Source organism: Mauremys mutica, chromosome 5 (assembly GCF_020497125.1).
Source record: "Mauremys mutica isolate MM-2020 ecotype Southern chromosome 5, ASM2049712v1, whole genome shotgun sequence".
Lineage (NCBI taxonomy): Eukaryota > Metazoa > Chordata > Testudines > Geoemydidae > Mauremys > Mauremys mutica.
The window spans coordinates 82,721,135-82,743,200 of NC_059076.1; the positions used below are offsets into that span (position 1 = coordinate 82,721,135).

Consider the following 22,066-nt stretch of genomic DNA (forward strand, 5'->3'; position numbering starts at 1 on the left):
TTGGCTGAAAATGTAAAGTTAATTTACGCTACTGTCTTTGCGGGGGATCTCTCTAGTACTTGGCTGCTCAGAGGCATGACTCAGCCCAAGTCTCCTAGAGGCACTCAGTCTGCATCCTTAACACTAAATGTTGTGATTATTACATGCAACAGGGTGCACTTTTTAAATGAACTGTGGTTGCTGCATGCACACTTTAAGCATGACATGCAGCTCAGCAAATGTGTATCTGATTGCTACACTCCCAAAAGTGTGACAGACTGAGTCCCAAATAAGGGAACTGCAACAATTATCCTAAAAAGTATACAATGCATATACTGAAGAAAAAAGGATTCTCTTGACAACTTTAAGAATCTTTCTTCATAATGGGAGGTATTTGATGCAAACCTAAATATACAAATATATGCACAATAGGCATTATGCAAGAGGCCTCACACCATGGCAGATAAATAGGCATTTATTAAGATCAAAATCTCAAATATTAAATGACATTAAGGCATTTAATATTCAGTTACCGTTTATACAGTAAAGAGGATTGTTTTTGATACAAGACGACAAACCTGTACAAAAAATGTTTTCCAGCATGGGAGAGTGGTTATTTTTTTTTCCAGTGTCCTGTAATTCATACAATAAAATCCTCATGGTAAACCACTGATTATCCAATGGAAAAAGCCACCAAATCATAACATTCAGAAATTCACTATCAGTAGGACAGCTCCACGCAAAAACCCTGACCTCCTCTAAAAATATACATGAGGAGGACTACAACACACACACACTGGGCTGAATTGACAATACATACTGGTATTGTAACCATTTGTTCTTTCACTCTGAATTTGTCTGGACTAGGGTGTGTGGTCCTTTTTGCACTAGCATTTACAAGTGTCACATGTTGCTATTTTCTCTACCCTTATCTAGCTGAAACTTTGAGCTAGTTAGTCAAAATCACAGAGCAAGAAACTTACTCTGATTTCAGGCAATAGTGTTACTGGCAAGCCTATAGAAACTCAGCTGCATCACCACCACAAGCAGGCTGTTTAACTCGAGTTAAAACAGGACCAAAAGCTTCAGGCTTTGTCTACACTAGCACTTCTGCTGGTAAAACTTTTGTTGGTCGGGGTGTGGAAAAACAAACCAACCCCTGACCAGCATAAGTTTCATCAACAAAAGTGCCGGTGTGGACAGCGCTATGTCTGTGGGAGACTCTCCAGCCAACATAGCTATCACTGCTCATTGGGGGTGGTTTAATTATGCCAGCAGGAGAGCTCTCTCCCATCGTCAGAGTGGCTACACTGGAGACCTTACAGCAACATAGCAGCAGTGGTCCAGGTGTCCCGCTGTAAGGTCAGTAGTGTAGACAGAGCTCTCCCCTGGCAACAAAGAGCAGCTACATTGCGCTGTTGTAAGGTGTGCAATGCAGACCTAGCCTAGACCTAGACAAATCATTCGATTATAATTGTGTTGTGTTCCCTTTCTGCATTTGTAGAGGAACAAATCAAGAAAGCTTTGTTTAAAGGGAGTTTATTTTAAAAGAACTATGCTGTCAAGTGATTAATCACTTTTAATATTTTTATTCCATTGGAATGAGAACTTCAGGAAATGGTCACAATATCAGAGGATTCACTAACAATTTTACTATATTCTTTCTACAGAGTAAAACAATATAAATTAACACAGCATATTTCACTATTCTTTTCAGCATTCGACAGTTAGAAACCAAATAGGCTTTCTAAAAGTTCAATATAAAAATGTCACACTTATCTTCCCTTTAAGGCAAATTTTTGTTTGTGAAGAAAAATGTCATACCAGAATAATCTCTGGATAAATGTCTGTGCTCAGGTTTAATAGTTAGGAAATTGTCCTTTTATAAAACGTTCCACTCTGACTAGAGGAAAAAGCTATTAAGAGAAAGATGTTGACCCAATTGCACTGTATTAAAAGGTGAAGTTTCCTTGTATGAAAGTCCATTATTCATCATCTTTAGAACCCGTTTTGCTTAACTATAAAAGACAAAGAAAAAATGTTCAGACATTGCATTTATTAGGAACTATATTTCTATTTTACACTACATACAGGCATATTAGGCTGAGTTTGTACTAACAACTGAACGCATCAAAAATTCAAGACTCAAAACTAATCTTATAGCTTATACATTTGACTCATTGTCCTCTGAATTTAAGACTCTGCTTTCCCATATTTTTATGAACTATTTTACATCCAAAACATATTCTACAGTTAATCTCAGAACCAGTTTAAACTTCGTTAAAAACATTAGCTGAAGTTGTTTCCATTTAATAAGAAAAGGCTGATACCAGTCCACAAACATTTTGGAAAGTCAAACAGATGCAGTTCTTAAAAGTATCCCACACATTTCTGCAACAATTGTCATGAGTGGATTATTTAGAGTTTAAAAACCTTGACAGTACCCATTTGCTGCAGTTTCAACACTATGCTTGGAGGTATGCTGACAACAGGTTATACCAATTTTCAAATATGTTTTGTTATAAAGTAGAACTTGTTAAAAATAGCAATGTTAATTTATATTCCAGTGGCAGAAGTAATGGGGTGGAAATGGCAAATGGAGGAACTAACAGACTAGTATTGTCTGTTTCCTTGTACTCCCCATTCTGTCTGTATCCATCTGTCTCTTGTCTTACAGTTAGTCCCTACCCCAAAGAGCTTACAATCTATCTTTTTATCTTTGGTACATCCCCTCACACAGTGGGATCCTGATCCTAGGTGCTACAGTAGTACAAATCAATAATTAATAGTGGGATGGGGAAAGAGTACTTTGTGGGGAGACTAAGGCAGAGGTGCAGGCATGCAGGAGACAATGTGGGGCTGCTGCTCAGGAGAAACACAATTGAAGTAGCTCCTTGCTTCTACTTATCCAGGGCCCTGTAAATCCTGGCTGCATCCCTATTAGTTGCCCATGTGAAGACAGCATATTGTGGAATTCACAGCTAAATTACATACTGAAAGTTCTCGCCTCAAAACTTCATTTGAAATGCTCAAAAGATACATTCCTCCTTTAAACTCAAGTTTTAAGACAGTTAATGCTTTCACATTGGATATATCTTAATTTCAGAAGAAATGTGTATTTTTAAAGCCTTGTAAGGGATTATCCTTAGGCTCTATAGAGAAATGGGTAACCACAGTCAGATTTTTTTTTTCCAAAATGATTTCCAAAACTTGAAAATACTTACATGCTGGATGTATACAGAAATTAATCAGACCACAGTCAAATCCAAATGTTGTTAGGAAGAAAAGCAAAAAGACAGATTAAATATAATTTATCATTGTTTTTCTGCAGATATAATGTTCTTATGCAATAGTTTCACAGCTGTAACAGTCATGTTACCTTAATTACATCCACCCAGTTCCATCCTCGAGGAAGCTCCCCTTTGTGATCTATAGAAGAAGCAGGGTTTATTTTCAGCTCTCAGACAACAGCAGCTAGACTCTAGCAAGATGTCATATCTTTAAAAGTTGAACTCTCATATTACTGATCTGGCCAACACAATATCCAACAAGCGAATGCATGGAAAGCAAGGAACTCACAGTACTAACTTGAGGCAGGTGTAGTGTGCAACGCTGTACAAACTTCCCCATTCAGGAAATAAGCAGACTTAACTGCCATATCACTGCTATGTCAGTCAGTTTCTGCTTCAGGCTGTTGTCACTGGTGAAAAATTGTTTAGCTTTATGAACAAAGCAAGTGAAGACTGGGATGAGACCCAATTCATTCTCACTCGTGATCCAAGGTGTATCTGAATCTGTCTTTGAAGGTACAAAACTATCCTGAATACACTGCACCATTTTCCTCAAGTGTGGAAAAGGAGGAGTAGACTATATTGCACAAACCTGTTTTGTCTGCTAGCTTTCGTTTCTGGGTTTTGGACAACTGCTCCTTTTTGTCTCTTTTCTTACTTGATGGGACTATTTCATGAGTTCCAATTGAGATGTTATTGCCTACAGATGTCTGAGGAAAAAAAGTATAATTTAAATGTCTCTCCAACAGTGACTGAACTGGCAATTGATATCTAGGTATCACCCTGATGGGTAAACTACAAATAATGTTTGATTATGTCTGATTTCCTATTGAGGCATCCCAAATATTTTAATTACATTAGTACTGAAAGATGCCTGTGTTTTATCACACAACCACCATAATGACAGTTCTCAGCAGTTAGTTTAAAAGCAGTAATAATATTTCTAATGTGCTTGCAACAGGTTAGATCACAGAACTCCCCTTGGGAGCTGCCAACTGATGTGTCAAGACTACCTCTGCCCCTGCTTTCCCTGCCAGCTTGGGACCCCAGCACCCTGTCTTGCTGAGCCAGACATGCCTGTCTGCTCCAACACAGTGTTAGAGGGTGCACAGCTGTTTCCCCCCCCTTCCAGGTATTAATACATACTCTGGGTTAATTAATAAGTAAAAAGTGATTTTATTAAATACAGAAAGTAGGATTTAAGTGGTTCCAAGTAGTAACGGACAGGACAAAGTGAATTACCAAGTAAAATAAAATAAAACACGCAAATCTAAACCTAATACAGTAATACAACTGAATACAGGTAAAAATCTCACCCTTAAAGATGTTTCAATAAGTTTCTTTTCTCAGACTGGACACCTTCCTATACTGGGCACAATCCTTTCCCTCAGTACAGCTCTTGTTCCAGCTCAGGTAGTAGCTAGGGGATTCCTCATGATGGCTGCCCCTTTGTTCTGTTCCACCCACTTATATATCTTTTGCATAAGGTGGGAATCCTTTGTCCCTCTGGGTTCCCACCCCTCCTCACTGGAAAAGCACTAGATTAAAGATGGATTCCAGTTCAGGTGACATGATCACATGTCACTGTAAGACCCCAAGCCTTCATTCCTCCCAGACTGACTCACAGGAAGGCTTGCCTGCAAACAGAGCCATCCACAATCAATTGTCCTGGTTGATGGGAGCCATCAAGATTCCAAGCCACCATTAATTGCCCACCTTTTGCATAATTACAATAGGCCCTTAGAGTTGTATTTCATATTTTTAGTTTTAGATACAAGTGATACATTTATAGAAACAGGATGAACACACTCAGTGGATTATAAGCTTTGTAATGATACCTTACAAGAGACCTTTTGCATGAACCATATTCCAGTTACATTATATTCACTCATTAGCATATTTTTATAAAATCATACAGAGTGCAATGTCCCAGTGCTTACATTGGTAGCTTGAATAATTACTTCCATAACCCCTGCAATTGCATATGTCCTGACTATTGCTTAGTGGGGATAGAAGTGGTTCCCTGTCAGTGTTGCCAGTACAACTAACCAGTTTAAAAGATCAGTGAAATGAGTTGGAAGTGTGGCTCGGACTCCCTACATGCTCATACAATTCTTTATTCACAGCGCAAATATACAATGCCACAAGGACTATTTATAATGCTGCTTGTACAGTAGAGCCAAAATGGAAAGGCTGAGAGAGTCCACAGAAGGAACCTGTGTGATTCTAGCATTGTACAATCATACTGTCTTTCAATCATTTCCACGGAAGGTTTCAGTAATGTGTCTGAGCAAAACACTGTCACTTTAAGCAGAGTTAAAATTCCAGTTTCAAAGTCAAACATTAACCAATTCTGCAAAAAACTAACTTTTTTCAACTAACTTTGTAAATTTATTTTCAAACCAAGGGCAGGTCTACACTTAAACTGCATTGGCACAAAAAAAAAAAAACAGGAGTACTTGTGGCACCTTAAAGACTAACAAATTTATTTTAGCTCACGAAAGCTCATGCTAAAATAAATTTGTTAGTCTTTAAGGTGCCACAAGTACTCCTGTTTTGTTTTGTTTTTTTTTTTTTTGCGGATACAGACTAACACGGCTGCTACTCTGAAACCTGCATTGGCACAGTTACACTGAAGCAGCACTTTAATGAAGATGCTCTATGGTGACAGGAGAGAGCTCTTCCATCTGCATAGTCAATCCACCTTCCCTAGAGGTGATAGCTGTGTTGATGGGAGAAGCTCTTTCTCTGACACAGCACTGTCTACCCGGGAGGTTAGGTCGGTATAACTGTCACTCGGAGTGTGGATTTTTCATACTCTTGAGACTTTTAGTAATACCAATGTAAGGCTTTGTCTACACTGGCATCCTGTTGAGTGACAAAAGTTGTAACAATGAAAAGCACCGGTGTGGACAGCACTTCATCGGTGGGAGCTGCACTCCCGGCAATGAAGCTACCACCTCTCGTTGGAGGTGGTTTTAATTTTGTTGGTGACTAAACAATGCACCTTACAATGCTGCGGCTGCAATGGCACAGCCACGCCGTTGTAAGGTGAGCTCGTCTACACTATCAGCTGGATCGATGGGAAGCGATCAATCCAGCAGGGGTCGATTTATCATGTCTAGTTTAGACGTGATAAATCAACCGTTGATCGCTCTAGCATCGACTCCGGTACTCCACCTCCATGAGAGGCACAAGGGGAATCAATGGGAAGACACCGCATCTAAGTATGTCATCATCAACCAGCAGGGTGGCACAGACGCAGACATTAAAGTAAGGATTGGTAAGGCAAGAGCAGCCTTCTTACAGCTCAAGAACATCTGGAGCTCCAGAGAGCTATCTTTGGCAATAAAAATTCGACTGTTCAACTCCAGCGTGAAATCAGTCCTACTGTATGGAGCTGAAACCTGGAGGATAACCAAAACAACCATCAGGAAGATCCAGACCTTCATTAATAGCTGCCTCAGAAGGATTCTCCAGATCCGCTGGCCAGACACCATCAGTAACATCCACCTCTTGGAGAGGACCCGTCAACTCCCAGCAGAGGAAGAAATCAGAAGGAGAAGGTGGGGCTGGATAGGACATACGCTACGTAAGCAGCCAATTATCACCACCAGACAGGCACTGCGGTGGAACCCCCAAGGCAAGCGGAAAAGAGGCCGTCCAAGAAACACCTGGCGACGTGACCTTCAGGCTGATAGCAAAAAAATGGGTTATACCTGGAACCAGCTAGAGCGAATGGCCCAGGATAGAGGACTCTGGAGATCTGTGGTTGGTGGCCCATACCCCGATTGGGGTGACGGGCATGAGTGAGTGAAGTTGCTTAACTTAGCTCAATCCCCACCCCTGTAGTGTAGACCAGCCCTTAGTCTGTAGTGTAGACTTTAGAGTGTGTGAACTCTGTTAAATTCAAGGCTCTTTTGAGATGCCTGAAAACAAAGGCCCTTTATTTGTTTTCAAAAGAGTACATTTACTGCTCATTAAGAAGGAAACTAACACACAAAAAAACCCTCAGGTACAGTACACCTTTAAGGTCAAAAGCACCATTTAGTTCTCATACCCATTTGATCCTTGGCCTCTTTAGTAAGGTGGATTAAAAGATCTGAATTACTTCCAGAAGGTGGTAGTTGTATTTCCAGTATTGACACTTGTCCTATAGGAACCAGCATGAGATCACCAATTTGCTATCTTCTGGCCACTACTAAAGTATGTGGATTTAAATCTAGTCATCTAATAGCTAAGGTTCAATATTTTATAACCAATACCATTAGCAACTCGTCCCAGTCTCAAATCTTTCCTACCTACATTTGGCTTCTTGCTTTTCCAGGCCCTCTAGAGGGAAAAACTACATCAACAGGGGCCCGAGCCTAGAGGCTTCTCTAATACAAAAGAGAATAATTGCGAGCATGGAAAAATTTGAATAGGAGGCTGGATAATATAAAGATAAAGCTTCAAATTTTCCTGGCTCAAGTGGAAGCTCAGGAGTTCTCAGGAGTCAGAATTATCTTGTCATAAGTGTTCTAACCTAGTTCTGAACAAAATTATAGATGAAGCAGATGAAAATTGGTGCATACGTGCTTTCTAGAAACAGACTGTCAAGTTTCCCACTCCAGGTGAAATACTGCTTTAACAGATCGGGTTAGAAGTGAAGGTCTCCACTCAAGCCAGCTTGATGGAATCACTTTGAGGGAGAGTTAATGTGCTTGGCATGTGCTTCATGTTCTAGACTACTGAGCCATTTAAAGTAGAATCAAGAAGCGTCATCTAACAAAATTTAATATTTTTATTTCCATCAGCTAAATAATTTCTACATTGATTGTAATGGATTGGTTGCTTCTGCTATTCCTTCCCTCACTCTTCTTGTCAAATATTTAACTGTTCAGACCTCCCAGACCACAAGCATAGCTCATCCATTCTAGAGACTTTCTTCACACTGCAAGTCAAAACCCACATTGGCTCTCAATAACTCTGTCTTGCACTAGTTCTGTAGTCACCATTGGATATCAGTTGGCTGTGTTAGATTAGGGAGTGTTCCTAATTACTGCTTCTCTCTCATTTCTCTTCCAGAAACTTTTTGGTAAGGTGGCTGAATACCAAATAAACATCCAGGTTACAACCACAGAGCAGTGCTACACTTCCTTTCATCTGCTTTTTTCTAGCCACTATCTTAGTGACATAGCATAGTGGCTTGCACCTCACAGACATGCAACAGAAGTTTTCTGTAGCAATGTGAGATGTTTAAATGTAGAGTAACTAAACATTCTATTCCTTTTTTTTGTATTAAAAAAAGTTAATTTATAAAACTAAAATAGATCAAAATGCAAGTTATACGCTTACCACAATATGAACAGGTTGATTTTCCATGAACAATTCTTTATTATCTTTGGCATATTCAAAAAGTGTGTATGTCATGGCAGTTCCAAGATTAACTTCAACTTCTTCCATTAATTTATCCAATATACTTTGTTTTATAGCTAAAGATCTAGAAGAGACCATAAAATCCAATTACAGGCACAAAAGAATTCAAGAATATTGTAAGAGAAAGACCACATGTAAAACAAAAGTAGTAGTAACTGAAATACTTACATGGTGTTGTTGAAGAAAGCATTCATGGATATGTTTGGAGCTGTCTGCGGGTATGTTTCTGGCCATGAAATTTCTATTAGGAAGGCTTTGGGATCGCCATTTTCACCTATCTGAAAGGAGATGAAACACTTTAAAATGGGAATCCTCAGTCTGTTATCAAACCTTAGAGACAAGGTAGGTGAGGTAATATTTTTTATTGCACCAACTTCTGTTGATAAGAGAGAAGCTTTCAACTTACACAGAAGCTCTTCCTCTCAGAACTGAGAGCTTCTGTGTAGGTCAAAAACATCTCTGATAACAGTAGCTCATCTTAATTAATTAGCCTCTTGGATTTGGTAGGGGAACTCCCACCTTTTCATGTTGTGTGTTTGTCCTCACTATATGTTCCATTCTATGCATCTGATGAAGCGGGCTGTAGCCCACAAAAGCTTATGCTCAAATAAATTTTAGTCTCTAAGCTGCCACAACTAATCCTGTTCTTTTTGCGGATACAGACTAACACGGCTGCTACTCTAAAACCTGTCATTACTGATACAGTCATTTTAAATTTAGATATACAATAGTATAACCTATACTCAAACTTTTTACAAAACTCAATAGATATGTTTAAAATTTCTATAAAAAGTCTTGTGCAAATGTAAACATTTTCTGTCAGTGTTTGCAATCCAAACATTCTACATCAAACTTGTTTTCTCATCATTGTCTAATCTAAATACAAACCAAGCAGCATAATGCTGGAAAAAAACCCATGTTTTAGTGACCTTTGATGTCATAAGTAATGGGTATGATTTTTAAGACTTATTAAATTGCAGTAATTGTCTCTATGGATGGGAGTCAATAAAGACAAACTAACAAGTCAGCTCATAAAAATTGTTCACCTAAGCCCATCATACCCAGGGAAAGCCTTGTCCACATGAAAAGTTTGCATCTAAAGGTGTCGTCATAAACAGATTTAATTAAATCTGCATAAATCCTTCTGTTGCCACTTATTTTAGTTTCTGTGGTGTATTTCTATACATGCTTCCACAGGGGTTTTCACTGGCCTTACTATATTGATTTTAAAAGCAAGTGTGAAAATTTTCTTTGTGGACAAGACCTATTCTTTGCAGGGCATGCTGCAAGGCTAACTCTGGCTTTGTTGGATCTATGCGGAAGGAGCAAGAGAAGGGAGAGCAAAGATTATGTAAAGAGGATTGTGAGCAGTAGGAACCTAATATACTCAATATTAAATATAGTTTATATTTACATTGACTCAGTTTCCAATTTCTTCATAGAAAGCTTTTCGGGAACAATGTGTGTTGCATGTTGCCACTATTTGAGAAATCTGTCGTGTCTTCTTTTGGTCTTATTTTATAATTGTAATCAATGTGCTGTGCAGTACACTAATTATGTTCAGAAGAATGGCAGACTAATCCTTTCAACTCTATTCCACTGACTTTCTACCTAATGAAAAGTACATATTGCCAGATCTGATGCTGTCATATTATTCTTCCTTTTTACAATGGATTGGTTTTCTTTGCTTTTCAGTAAAGATTCAGCAACATTATTGCATTCGCTTGACACTTTCAGTTTTGAAAGTTACACGATGCTATTCAGATTTGATTTTTTTTTAAAAATATCATGATCTATTTTCAATGTACCTTGTGTGTCTGTGAGGTCCCAAACCTGCAAACACTTAGACATACTTAACTTTACTCTTGTGAGAAAAGTCAGCAGGACTGTTCATGTTAGTAAAATGAAGGAAATCTGTGTTTGCAGGACTGGAGCATAAGTTTTATTTACTTAGTTCCCTACAAGTTCAATTACAGTTGCACATGTTTTTTCATGATAAGTTATACTTTACTTGTTTCTCTATGACTACTGTGATAATTGCATAATTCAAAATAACTTGCCCTGACAAACTTAAATGTAATGAAAGTTACCTTTTTCAAAAAGGTAACTTTCAATTTTCATTACATTTAAGTTTGTCAGGGCAAGTTATTTTGAAATTATGTAAAAGGGCACTTAGTGCCTTTATTGCTAAATAGGTGAATATCCATCTGTTTCAAGAAAATGCTTTGTAATGGAAAATGTGCAGAATAACTTTAAATGAACCTTTAATTAGATATAATATATCGTTCATGTGGTCTTACCCTATACTGAAAGGAAACAGGACTAAGTTCTTTGAAACACTCATCTCCTTCATAAATAGAACGTAATGCTTCTAGCTCCATCTGAAAAGAACAGAGGGAGAATAAGGTTAGCAATTTAAATCAGATACTGAACTTTGTATAAATAGATGAGTGTCAGCATAACATACAGAACTCCACATATTCTGTTTTTTGTTAAAAAATAAACAAATTAAAATTTAGGCAATAATGGGTCTAGATATCTTGTCTAATACATTCCACTAACCAAATATAGGATTAGAGAAGTGAGTTCAACAACCCTGGCATGCTAGTCTGAATTCAATTTACTTTCTACAAACCTATTCCCCATTTTGGCACATTTTACTGAACTCCAGAAGACTTTAAAAAAAAAAAAAACTTTATTCTTAACGTCCCCAAAAAAATACTAAACATCTGTTTCAAAAACGTTTCCATCCTCCCCCTCTTACTTTCTACAAAACTACAAGAAAGGGATTTCATCAGTGAGTAAGGACCAGAGAATCTATTAACCCCCAAGTACCTATCACACAATGACTTCCTACATGGTATTTACAGTTAATAAAATCTAACGCGCCGTTGGTTGAATTAATACAGTCACATATGATGTGTACCCTGTATATGATCAATGAATTAAAATATTTTAAAGAAGTTACCAAGTACAAAGGGAAGCAGCTAGGACTATGGCACCCAGGAACCAAGGTGAGTGACGTAGCATCCCCTTTAAAGCGAAAAGCCGCTGCAGCTGACTGCCGTCGCTGGGACGGTCTCTCCGTAGGAGAGTAAGGACCCAGGGCAGGCCCGGACTCTCTAGGGCAGGTTCCCAGGGCGGGACGCCGCCGGCTGGCTCCCTGTGGCGCTTGTTAGCTAGAACTTCGGGCTCGGACAGGCGCGGTCGCTGCGAACGTTACCGGTTTATTTTTGCATCACCTGCCCCAGTTACGTTCGTTTGGATTTAAAAAAAAAATCCGTGATGGGGGTGGGAGGGGGGAGCGGTCGGCGCCGCGATTGGCCGAGCAGGGCGGGCCGGAGACCCCGGCGCCCGGGATCACGCAGCGAGGCAGCCTCCGCCCCCGGGCCAGGCAGGGCGGGCAGCAGCCCAGAGACCCGCCGAGCGAGGTGCGGCTGAGCGGCAGCCGCCGCCGCGGGGAGGCGGGGTCGGTGTCTCACCTCCTGGTCCTCGTTCGCCGCCATGGCCCCGGGCCGGGAGCCCCGCCTCAGCCCAGGGACTCGCACACAGCGCAGCAACCGCTACCCGAACCCCAAACCTCACGCGAACACAGTGCGCATGCGCAGCCGCCCGTCACCACGACCCTCTTTGGTTCCACTAGCCACGCCAGGGCTGCTGTATTGACGCCTATTTCGAGCTCTGAGCTATGATTGGGCTCGTCTACCATAGCGTCACCAATCCCGCACGACAATTGGCTAAATCTTGTGTCCACGCCTCTTTTCTCTTTCTCTCATTGGTCCCTACGCGGTTCTCGAGACCCAATGGTTGGCTTTGTCGTTGAGCAGGCAACGCTGATTAGTGGAATGTCCCTCTTACCCCCTTGCTCTCGCTTCCGGAGGCGAGTCTCAAGCTCTGTTGCTGCCCGGTGGCCGCTTGCGGGCGGCGCCGTTGGGTAGGGGCCCGCGGGCAGCGCCCTTCCTGGAGGTGGTAGGACGGAGCCGCTGGAAGGCGGGTTGCCGTGGGTCGGGCGGTGGCGGTGGGTCAGAGGCGGGGGCTGGGGCTGGGGCTGTGGGTGGGGGTGGGGGACTAGCTGTAGGGGCTGAGCCGGGGGGTTAACACAGGGTGACTCTCCCGCCGGGAGCTGCTCCTGGTCATCCCGCTCATCACTCGCTCTCTGCGCTTTTGGCACATAATGCTCGTGTTAGAGAAACCCTTTGTCCCCCCCCGCCCCTCCCCGCGTATGTCCGGTACTGGCAGGTTGGGCTATGCCCGTGGTCAAGCTCCACTGACAAATACACACACTTTTCCTTTAGTGAAAACAGAAACGACTTCTTAATATAATTTTATAAATTAAACAACAATCCGCACTGTTGTTCCACCTCTATTTTCCCTATGCACCATGTCTATAGACATCATGCTTTTCAGAGCAGGACCATCTTTGTATAGTGTACTGCATCAAACATGAGCTTGGTGCTAAAAATGACAATGCCATGATGAGGAAGAACATGCTTGTTGCTATATACAGTACCTGGCCGATGCAAACCTTATTTAACCAGACAGCTTCTTACAGTGGTAACAGATATAAGCCCTAGCCGGCAATTGACTGCTTGAGTAGAACCTGGGCTCTGCAAGCTCATAGGTTTGTTTATGCAGATCCAACTGCAGGATTGGGACCATCAGAGTTCTCAAGCCAGCCCCTAACCTGCCTCTTCAACTTCCAGTTGCAGCCCCTTCCACTTCTGGGGTAGGAGGATACTTAATGAGCTTATCTGTATGCCTGTAGTTAGTGGCCCTTTGCTAATAGTGCCAGTGTCTGAGCAATATGAATAAAAACAGAAAAGTTTGATCTTGCCTGAGATACACTGAGTGGTTCTCCCCCCCCTTTTCTGGTTCTTCCCCACCGTCCAAAAAACATTATTGACGGATTCTTATCAGAGTGTTTTTTTGAAAAATCCCTGCATCTTAAAATTGTTTGTATTCCTTACATTTTAAGTTGAGTGAGCAGACTGGATTTAACTTGCATCTTAAGTGAAAAGACTAGTTTAATGCATTTTTCTTAATGAAATATGCAATTTCTGAGTAGATACAAAAGATGTTTGAAAAGGGATTTGAGATATGGGGTATTTTTGTTTTTCAGGCATTCTGTAAAACTTCAAGATGAGCCCAACACAATGGGACTTCCCTGTGGAACTATGTTGTCGGCCTATGGCCTTTGTAACCCTCACTGGCTTGGATGTAGTATATAATGCTGTTCATCGTGCAGTTTGGGATGCCTTTTGTGCAAACAGGAGAGCTGACCGAGTACCAATTTCTTTCAAAGTTCTTCCTGGTGACCATGAGTATCCCAAATGCAGAACAAAGGTATATAGTCTGTGGTGTTTTCTTATAAAGACTTAAAATACATTTAATGTATTATGCAAACTTTTAAAATTACTTACTGTAAAGTGTTTGCTGTTGTGATTATTCTGACTGAAGATTTACACAGAATAAATTAACTATTAGAAAGTTAATTGAAATCTGGAAACATTGCTTGCTAAGGGAGCACTATCACTCTTAAATCAATAATTTGGATACTTTTCATTTCAAATATTCAATTTTTAGATGTTCTGGAAAATTTTTAAAGCAGCTGTTTGGGTGAGACAGAGTAAAATACAGTATGTGCAGTCTACTTGAATTTCTGCAGTGAAACTGAGACAATATCAGCTGGTGTGACACTTGATAAGCAGCATAGTCTAGTGGTTACTTATTACAGTGGAGAGTTGGAAATAAAGAAATCTGGATTCTGTTCCTTAATTTTGCTTTTAATTGTGATTTAGGACAAGTAACTTGCATCTTTGTCAGTTTCCCTCTCTGTAAAATGGGGGTAATACTTACTTCACAACATGCTTTATAAAGTTATCTTTGCATGACAGGTACTATGTAAGTTCAAAGTATTTTATATTTCCTGAAGCTGACTTTTCTTTAGTGTCAGAATCTCGCCTCCTTCCGACACTCCTCTCCTCCCCCCCATGTAAATCTATTTTTGATAATGTTTCAGTGACTTACGTCTGGCTCTTGAGCCAACAATGGGGTGTGATGGTTTTAAAAAAAAAATCCCACCACACCTTCTCCATTAGGAAGCAGACACTTGAGAGCAAGATTGATAGAGGAAAGATCAAGTCCTCAAGACTGATCATGGACACATGGAATTCCCCATGCACGTGCCACAGCAAAAATAAACAGGGTTGATAGCCCATTTTAATAAGTTAAATTAATATTTTCAGAGAACGTCCTATGAGTGGTACATTCCAAAAGGGATATTGAAGACTGGGTGGATGAATAAACATCTGAATCTGGTGCCAGCTCTTGTTGTGGTGTTCTATGAACTGGACTGGGATGAGCCACAGTGGAAAGAAAAACAGTCAGAATGTGCTACTAGAGTTGAAATTGTCAGGTACAGTTGTTTCAGTTGGGTTATAAGTATTAACTTGTATTTGTATTAAGTGTAAGTTGCAAAGTATTTGTACGTACCGTGAAGCAGTTTCATCTTATTTTTAAAAAATATATATAATTTTGTGCTGGGCTGATGGGGCTCTTTATAGATTAATTATTATTGACATTTTGTTTTGAATATTTGATATGTCTTATTTTAGAATGTAAATTGGCAAAGTTGCTTGGGAGCCACCTTTACTTCCTGTTTTCTAAAATCAGATTAAGAATGCCGTTGTTACGATCTAGCTGAGAAAAGGAGAGAGAATATGTATCTCATGGATGGTGCATGTGCCTTTTATATGCAATTTTTTTTAATGACTTTAAAAGTAGACTGAGAGTCATTGTATAAACATGAAATATGAGCTTGTCATTGCAACTCTTCTATTTCAGACAAAGTCTGCAGGGAAGAAACACAAAAGTTGCTGTGGTTTTGATTCAAAAGAAAACACCCTTACCTCCAGGTACTAAAAGGCTAATCAAACTGCAGTTTATGCAAATACGAGGACCACATTTTCAAAGGGACTTTAGACCTGGTCATCATTTGTGCACTTTGCATGCAGTTCTCATGCACAATGATTTGTGTGCACAAAAATTCACTTGCCACTACATGCACATACACAATGGAAAATTTGCTCTGAAAAATTGGCCCTAAAGTCCAGGTGCTTTTTCATTACCTTTTTTAACCGATTTCAGTTCCTCAGTACTATGATTTTTTTTTTAATATCCAGCTTCTGATACTGTATATCAAGCCTAGTGACTGTATGATATGACTGTAACCCAGGTGTTCTCAAACTGGGGGTTGGGACCCCTTGGGGTCACGAGGTTACTACGGGGGGGGGGCGGTCACAAGCTGTCAGCCTCCACCCCAAACCCTGCTTTGCCTCAGCATTTATAATGGTGTTAAATATATTAAAAAGTGTTTTTAATGTATAAGGGGAGGGGGTCACACTCTGAGGCTTTCTGTGTGAAAGGGGTCACCAGTACAAAAGTCTGAGAACCCCTGCTGTAACCTATCCTACAAAGCAGTTGTCACTTAATGCTTACCTCAGATCAGTAAAAAAATAAACTAATTGCAGCTGATTTAAAAGCTGCATTGAAGCATTTGGTAACTACATAAGCATTTTAGTGTAAGACTATTCAATTGTCATTATGAATATTTCCTTATTAAAATGTCAGGTTGGAACAGGCACAATGCTTAAGGTTCTTCATTAAGCCCATGGATTTCACCATTCTCAGTACTTACTTCTGCCCAATCAAACTGTTATGAGAGCCCCATTTTGAATGGAGGTGAGAGGTGTTTGTTATGAAGTGTACACAGTACATTTTTACCCCCCTTGCCAAACTTCGGCAAGGGATAAAATCGTCACTGTCTGTCTGACTGAATGTCAGTCATTCAGAAAAGAAATTTGAAGGGGTTGCATCCTAAATCAATCTATCCCAAGCTGTAACTACATGAAATCATGGACGAAGGAGCTTGTTTGTTTTTACTTGTTACATCTCTAAAAGTCACTGGTGCCGAGCTACAGAAGTTTGTTTTTTCTCTCAGTGGTTGTTTTTTGGATTTTTTAAAATCACATGACTAGTACCATAAATTAATCTGTAAAGTGCTTTGTGAGTACCCTGCTTGTTCCTCAGGTCTTCTGGGGGTTATTCAGCCACAATGATATTCTGCTAATCAAAGCCTCGGTGTTTCAGATGACCTGAGAGAGAGTCTATCTTTTTAGGTACACCTCTACCCTGCTATAACGCGACCCGATATAACACAGGTTCACATATAACGCGGTAGCAGCGGGGCTCCGGTGGCGCTTTAAAGGGTCTGGGGCTCCGGCTGCTACGAGGAGCCCCAGGCCCTTTAAATCACCGTTGGAGCCCTGCCACCACTACCCCTGGGCTGCAGCAGCAGGGCTTGCCGGCGATTTAAAGGCCCGGGCTCCCCACAGCAGCCGGAGCCCTGGGCTCTTTAAATCACTGCTGCAGCCCTGTCACTGCTACCCCGATATAACGGGGTTTCACCTATAACGCAGTTGGGATTTTTGGCTCCCCACGACCGCGTTATATCAGGTAGAGGTGTATATCACCTATTCCATAGCTTGTGATAGTCAATCTTTGAGAAGAGTGCAATTTGACACTGCTCTGCCAATTGATGCTTGTTTGCATGCTCTTTTGATTTCATTAGGGGAAGATGTTATTGCTTCAGAAAGAGCAGCAGCTTTATGTAATGCTTGTGACCTCTCTGGAAAATCCTTGTTTGTGCTGCCACACACTGATCATCTGGTTGGTTACATTATAAGGTAAGTGAATTGGTAAAAGTCTCTTCCTACAATGCATTTTTTCCAGTCTATTAAGAGACATATGATATGCAGATATCAACTCTCCTGTACGTCAGCTGTAGAGCAATTGTAAACTTATGAGTAATGTATTTTATTCCTTTGTTGAAACACTCCACATCATGCTGAGTCCTGATGAATCCAATAAGTTTCTTTTAACCTTTGTCCTTTTTCCATAAGGTTATGTTATGATTGGCACCTTCCCTCTAAGTAGGCCATAAAACCTGCTACTAAATGGACTTCTGGGAGACAGTGTCAGGAAACCCAAAGACTGCCTTTGGTTCACTCTGGGTCTTTTTACACACTTGTATAGTACATCTAGCCCTGTTGGTTAAGGGAGATTGAAGCTACTGCTAGGCAAGTGTTTGCTTTTTCCTTGTCTGCCTTCATTAGGTGTCTTCATTCTTTTTCTGTATATGCCAACTACAATACAAGCTGTTTTATCCGGCATGTTGAGGGAACGGGGGGTTCCGGTAAGTGAAAAATGCTGGTTAACTAATTTAGGTCGACCTACAACCACTGCAGTAAATCAGTTGGCTGTTGTTGGCCAGGAACACTTGCACTGACTGAAGTGGAGCACTGGCAGCTATGCAGCAGGGGCAGCAGGAGCCCCCAACCCACCCAGAATGACAGCCGGAGTTGTGAGCCCAGCCTGGGCTCAGTTTCACAGCAGGCGGAGTACCAGCGGTGAAATTGACATTCTTGTCAGTTCATGGCTTCAGCTGCTGCTCTGAGCCAGAAGCAGCCATGAAACTGACAAGAATGTTAGCCAACTGCTGATGTCAGTAATAGTGTCTAAACAGACACTGTGACTTCCTAACTACACCAACTTAAGTCTCTCATGGAGGTAGAGTTATGTCGGTGTAACAGGCCACTTACTTCGTCAGCAACAGCATTCTAGTGTAGACACTGACATAATTAGGTCGACATAAGGCAGTTTATATCGACCTAACTCTTTGGTGTAAAGCAAGCCTGAGTACCTTTCCCAACCTGAAGAGCTCTGTGTAGCTCAAAAGCAAGTCTCTCTCATCAACAGAAGTTGGTCCAATAAAAGATATTACCTCACCCACCTTGTCTGAAAAATATTCTAGGCACATAATGTAGGTTAAAACAAATATCACAAGAACTTTTTAATTTAGTGCTTTCCTAAATTGGTACCTGTATTGGTACCAGTAACCTAAGTTTTTGTTTTGGGGTTTGTTTGTTTGTTTGCTTGCTTACAGTGATTGTAGAAGGAATAGTGTTAAAAATAGCCTAATTTAAAGTACTTTAGATCCTGTATATACTGAAAGAACTTCTTTATTTGCTTAAAAAGTGATGAGCAATTCTCTCTTACAGATTAGAGAATGCTTTTTATGAGCATGCACAGACCTACTACTATACAGAAATAAGAAGGGTAAAATCTCATAAAGAATTCTTGAATAAAACAACACATCAGGTAATGCTACTCCTTTTTAAATAAGATAATTCCAAAATTGTAGGTGACTTATAATATATCCTGTGTATCATATATAGGATTTTTTTTTAAATATAAGAATGTTAAAACAAAATTATTTTCACGTTTTTTTTTCTTTTTCACTTTTATCCTAGATATGGTCCTTTTTCTTACCTTACATCAACTAAAGTGAAATTCACCTTTTAAAGGTGAACTTCAAATAAAAAATGACAGTGGAATTAAATCCAGAGTTACATACTGAAAACTCCCACTTGTCAGACTTGTGGTAGTAGTGTATTTCAGCATAGAAACAAGTTTTCAACTCACTTTTTGAAAATAAAATTTCTGTGCTGAAATTCTTTTGGTAGCTCAAATCAGCCAGAAATATTCCAGAAAACAACACACCAAATTCCAGGTGTCTTGCTGCAATCTCTGATATTGGGATGTCATGGATCAATGTATTTTGGGATATCCTCTCTGAAACAGGACGTGTCAAGCAGATTTTTAAAACTTTGCAAAAGGGGAGAAATTGTAAGGAAGTTTCATTTTTCTGTGCAGTGCTCTAGCTCAGGCTGTAGAGGGTGCTTACCACAGACTTCTGGGCTTAACTTGGTTCTCATTTGTTTCTTTTCAATTCACCAAATACTGGTTTTGACATAAGAATTAGTGTTGCAACCACCAACTATCCTCTATTTCGGAAAACAGGACAAGATTGCCTTCAGAGCCATGAGATGTAGCCTTAAGGTGTCTATTCAAGGTCACTGATGGACAGTACAAGGCTGTTTCCCTTTCTTTTGGTGTGGGAGCAATACATTAGGTTCAGCAAAAGAGCTGTATGTCATGCTATTAAACAACTACTCATCGTTTTCTGTGATATCTATACACTTTCTTATATTCTGCATACTTCCAACTAAATTATCTGTAATTTCTCTGAGTATTAAATATATTCCAATTTTGTAAATGTTTGTACTCCATTTAGATTATTGGTACCATTAAAATATTGGTTGTGTTTTGCAGCTTTTATTTGTGAGACATCAGTTCAAAATAGCATTCTTCAGTGAGCTGAAACAGGATACACAGAATGCTCTAAAGTAAGTAAGCTTTCTTTTTTCACAGTGACTTCTCTTACTATTTTGATAGCTTCAGGGATAGTGAACTGTAAAACTTAAATTTATATTTGGGCAGTTGTAACAAATCAAGCAATCAATATTTTGAGGTCATTCTACAGTGTAATGAATTATGCGTTTGTTAGTCTATGTTTTGTTCAGAGTAAATGTTGATGCAAAGAATTTTCTGGAGTTTGTGTTCTTCATACTTCAAATATGTTTCTAAATTTACATTGATATAAAATAACTTTTAGAAGTACAAAGGTTAAGGTTCCAACTTCAACACTAACTGATGTGTTGTACATTATGGAGTACATTAAGACCTAAATAGCAATGAATTAAACTCTACCTTTAAGACAAAGGGCATAGAAAATACTCTACATGCATACACATGCACACGCTCCATCCTGCCCCACAACAATTGCTCTTGGAGCCTTCACTGTTGAATTTCCTTGATGTGAAGCTGTGCAACCTTAATGTTGCCTTAAAATGACTTTTGCATCTAATTCCTTGTTTATTTGTTACTTTCTTTAATGAAAATTTGGAGAGGCATGTATTTGCCTATTAATGTCAGCATTTAAATGGTCTCAATTGGGCGTTAAAGGTCACATTTCTATTAAGGTGAATGGAATATAGGAAAGGTAAGCTCAACCTTTACTATCATTATTTGTCAGCATCTTTCTAATAAAAAAAAAATAACAAACCAGTCAACTGGTGGACTACTCCATGTTTAAAGTTGAGTGTGTGCTTAATTGCTTTTGTTGGATAGACGTCATAGTCAGTTGCATGCTTAGAGCTGACCCTCAGGTGGTGTTACTTAGCATATCTTGCTAAGGAAAAGCATTCCATGGATAAGTTCTGCGAAGATTTCTGAATTTCACTTTTGGATATTTTTAGATGCATCTCTGAAACCAAAAGCTGTAACTAAATCCAAACTTCAAAATATTCTAATTTACTATTTTGTTACTTAAAAAAAAAAAAAATAGTCAGCTTCTGACTTCTGTGCTACATCCCTGAATATGTGCTACTATTTATCAAATCTGAAGATTTACTAGTATTTCAGAAATATTTTTAACGTGCTTTTGGGAACATGTAATCGTAGTGTTCTTTTGACTATTGCAGTTTGTGTTCAGTCTGCCTGTTGGTAGAGATTAATGAAGCAAAAAAGCACAAGGTTTGGGTTTGTTTTTTCTTTTCTTTTCTTTTTAAATCACCCCTAAATTGCTGATTGGAAAAAGGCAGGAAAGTTTTGCCATGACCAATAAATAGAAAAGAAAGTTTGCTTGAGGATGTTGTGAATGCAGAGTCAGTTGTATGTGTTACTGTTATCAATGAGCTTTTCACCAGAAAAATTATTTTCATTGAATGCAGATTCTTTCTTTTTGAATAGTTTGTTTTGTTTTGATATGCCAACCCACCTAACTTGTAAACATTCACATTTAGAAATTACAGAACTGCATATAATCTTGTACATGAATTGAGGGCTCATGAAACGAACATGTTGGAAATCAAGACCATGGCAGGATTTATAAACTACAAGGTAACAAATTTGTTATAATCTTTAGCAAACCTGTAAATTTTAAAATATGACGGTATCTGAAGGACTCAGAATCTGTTAAGATTTAATTTTAAAAATACTTCTCCTATATTATTGCTTTTAGAGCATTATCTAGCTCTAAAGTACTACCCAGCTGCAGTCCCCCTAAATTGCAGTTTGTGGACGTTACTTCAAATTCCAAGGAGAAAATACCTCCTCAGTAGAAGTTGGGTTCAGGTGTTTAGAATTATGTTTTGTTTTTTAAAGGTCTAGAGCTTACATGGGGCTCAATCCCATGAACAGTTTAGCACCTCCTCAATTCCCATTTAAAGTCAGTGGGAATAAACAGCACTTTACAGAAACAAGTTCATGTAGCCTATAGATTAATGATCTCCTGTTTTAAAAGGTAGAGAAGGAATAGTAATCCTGAGGAAAGGATGGCTCTTCCTTTGGAGGAACAGACTTTAGAGGACCTTGGGTCAGCAAAGTGTCTTCCTAACTACCAATTAAAAAAAAAAAAA

General features: G+C 39.6%; 2 protein-coding genes across 3 annotated transcripts in view; one reads left to right on the forward strand and one right to left on the reverse strand.

Annotated features, from left to right (window-relative positions):
• Positions 1–438: 438 nt before the first annotated feature.
• Positions 439–12,346, reverse strand: RWDD4 (RWD domain containing 4). Of its 2 annotated transcripts, none has more exons than XM_045017848.1 (8): positions 12,170–12,346; positions 10,988–11,068; positions 8,856–8,965; positions 8,607–8,751; positions 3,862–3,979; positions 3,359–3,408; positions 3,204–3,206; positions 439–1,997 (listed from the first exon to the last, which is right to left on the reverse strand). In XM_045017848.1, the coding sequence occupies exons 1-8, from the start codon at positions 12,191–12,193 to the stop codon at positions 1,965–1,967; spliced, it is 564 nt and encodes a 187-aa protein (XP_044873783.1). In that variant the 5' UTR covers positions 12,194–12,346; the 3' UTR covers positions 439–1,964. The 2 variants fall into 2 exon arrangements, with proteins under 2 accessions (XP_044873783.1, XP_044873784.1); XM_045017849.1 differs by lacking the exon at positions 12,170–12,346 and adding an exon at positions 11,656–11,887.
• Positions 12,347–12,556: 210 nt separating this feature from the next.
• Positions 12,557–22,066, forward strand: part of TRAPPC11 (trafficking protein particle complex subunit 11) — a 38,892-nt gene continuing 29,382 nt past the window's right edge. The window contains exons 1-8 of the mRNA XM_045017845.1: positions 12,557–12,653; positions 13,807–14,030; positions 14,933–15,102; positions 15,531–15,601; positions 17,317–17,431; positions 18,806–18,905; positions 19,920–19,993; positions 21,452–21,548. Coding sequence (XP_044873780.1) covers positions 13,827–14,030; positions 14,933–15,102; positions 15,531–15,601; positions 17,317–17,431; positions 18,806–18,905; positions 19,920–19,993; positions 21,452–21,548 — 831 coding nt within the window. The 5' untranslated portion in view covers positions 12,557–12,653; positions 13,807–13,826. The remainder of the gene's footprint in view (positions 12,654–13,806; positions 14,031–14,932; positions 15,103–15,530; positions 15,602–17,316; positions 17,432–18,805; positions 18,906–19,919; positions 19,994–21,451; positions 21,549–22,066) is intronic.

Coding starts and splice junctions, on each gene's coding strand:
- RWDD4 (XM_045017848.1), bottom strand. CDS start 12,193: ATGGCGGCGAACGAGGACCAGGAG. Junction 8,966..10,987: donor CTGTTTCCTTTCAGTATAGG/GTAAGACCACAT, acceptor ATCTCCTTTCAG/ATAGGTGAAAATGGCGATCC. Junction 8,752..8,855: donor GCTTTCTTCAACAACACCAT/GTAAGTATTTCA, acceptor GGTCTCTTCTAG/ATCTTTAGCTATAAAACAAA.